Source organism: Arachis ipaensis, chromosome B03 (genome assembly GCF_000816755.2).
Source record: "Arachis ipaensis cultivar K30076 chromosome B03, Araip1.1, whole genome shotgun sequence".
NCBI classification, from domain to species: domain Eukaryota; kingdom Viridiplantae; phylum Streptophyta; class Magnoliopsida; order Fabales; family Fabaceae; genus Arachis; species Arachis ipaensis.
Genome location: NC_029787.2, coordinates 2,139,959 through 2,141,937, shown reverse-complemented (window position 1 = coordinate 2,141,937; position 1,979 = coordinate 2,139,959). Strand labels below are relative to the sequence as shown.

At 28.8% G+C, this 1,979-nt stretch overlaps 1 protein-coding gene across 1 annotated transcript in view; it reads right to left on the bottom strand.

The window, feature by feature from the left end:
• The window catches only part of LOC107634132, a 1,222-nt gene extending 912 nt beyond the window's left edge, over positions 1-310 (bottom strand). Inside the window, exon 1 of the mRNA XM_016337708.2 lies at positions 305-310. Coding sequence (XP_016193194.2) covers positions 305-310 — 6 coding nt within the window. The remainder of the gene's footprint in view (positions 1-304) is intronic.

Here is a 1,979-nt window from a genome sequence, read left to right as displayed (position 1 = left end):
TGATATGTGTATTTCACAAAAAAAATCATTTACAATTTAGGATATATAATTTTTTTTTCTCGAGTATTCTGTAAATGATATAGTATTCAAAAGTTTTTCATTTATAGTAGGAAACCCATTCCCTGCACACTATTACAAATAATGAAATAATTAATCGATTCAAACTCTTCTCTTATTCTTAGCTTTACTTACAAATGACTAGTGGTGATGGGTGAGCTTATTTTTTTTAGTGTTTATCCAAATAGTGGCATAAGAAATGGTGAATATGGAGATGTATTTGGATATACTTCTCCTGTATTTATACGCACATGCTGTGTGAACTTTTTGGCTATTTTGAAAAATTTTAAATGGATGAATACGTGGACAATTGGTCTTAAGGAGATTCACAATATTGGATACAGATTTTTGTCGGTATTAGAAGAACCAACAATTCTATTATCACATATTTTAGATTAGATGCAATGAACATATGCGAATAATGTTTGATGTACATAGAAAGATTTACGACTTAACAAGTGATGGAATTGTATGCTAAGATTCGCAATATTAGAGGCTGAGATAGGTTTTCTACATCTTCTATTACTAACCACTCCTACATTATAGTACGCAGCATCGGTTGATTATGTAGACGAAAAACTTTATTCGGATGAAGATTATGTTGCTGCAAGTGAATCATCTAGCAACAGTGATGTTTCTGATGAGTTTGTGCAAAGATCTTAATTGGTGAAAAGGCTTGATTTCTACTATTAACACAGTTGTCTATTTCAGATGTATCAACTGTTTTTAGTCATGATCACACTTTACATCTTGATGTAATGGATGATGATGATTTTTTTAACATTAGAGGTTGTGATGATTATAATATAAATGGTGGTGTCAAATTCTATGTTGCCACAGATTTGGGAGTAAAAAAATTGTTCATATTGCAGTGAAGAATTATAGTATTAAAAAAAATACAGCGTATATAAATGTAGAGTCTGGTCAGCTAAAATATCATTAATGTTAAATAATCCTCATCAAATTATTTGTGGAATTTTTGTGTGGCACTTAGAAAAAATACTGAATGTTGGTAAATTTATAGAATCACACTTTCTAGGTTTCCAGCATGTGTTTTAGAGCTTTTACTTCATGATAAATTATTTTAGATGTTGGTATTTTGTTTTTATGAGTATTTTAGATGTTAGTAAATTTTTATCTGCATAGACGTAACTTTGGGAGACCTTACACCTATTTGTTACCGAGATGACATGTCATTCTTGTGGTATGATGGCATATTCACTGCACGGTAAGTGAAAAGCATGAGTCTCAAACTTTCACCACTCAACAAATACAGATATATCATATATGAGAATTGCCAAAGACAAGATTCTTAAATTATGTAGCATAATCAGACCTTACCTCCCTAATAAATGATAGGAGCATATTATTGAAAGGAAAAGTATACTGAATCAGCAATTTTATCAAATTCTAGCTGGTATGTAACCAACAAAAAAAAGTGAACCGAAATTTCACACCAATTTCATACCATTAAAATCATCATTAATAGCTATTTGATGACTACAAATCACAAAAATTACTGACCCTTAACACTCCTCTTATTGAAATAAGTAAACTATATTACTAAAATATTATAATCTAACCAGAAATTATTCAAATCTAACAAAATTTATGATCATCTAACTTGAAGCATCTGCCAAAACAATTTATTTTAATCTTTCTAAATCCTAAGACATATTTATTAAAAATATTAGAAGAAATTAACACCAACTTCGAAATCTAAATTTCAGTCTATTTGCTTAGTCAGTTAATATTTATAGAGTGCAATATTTGATTAGTTAAAGTCGTAATCAAAAGATATTCTTTAAGAATTATTAGTGTAAGCTGTGAAAATGTAAAAAATGTTCAAATGAAGATCTCGTTCACAAGTTATTTATTGGCTATAGTAATAGAGAAAATAAAAATATATTTACAAATTTTAA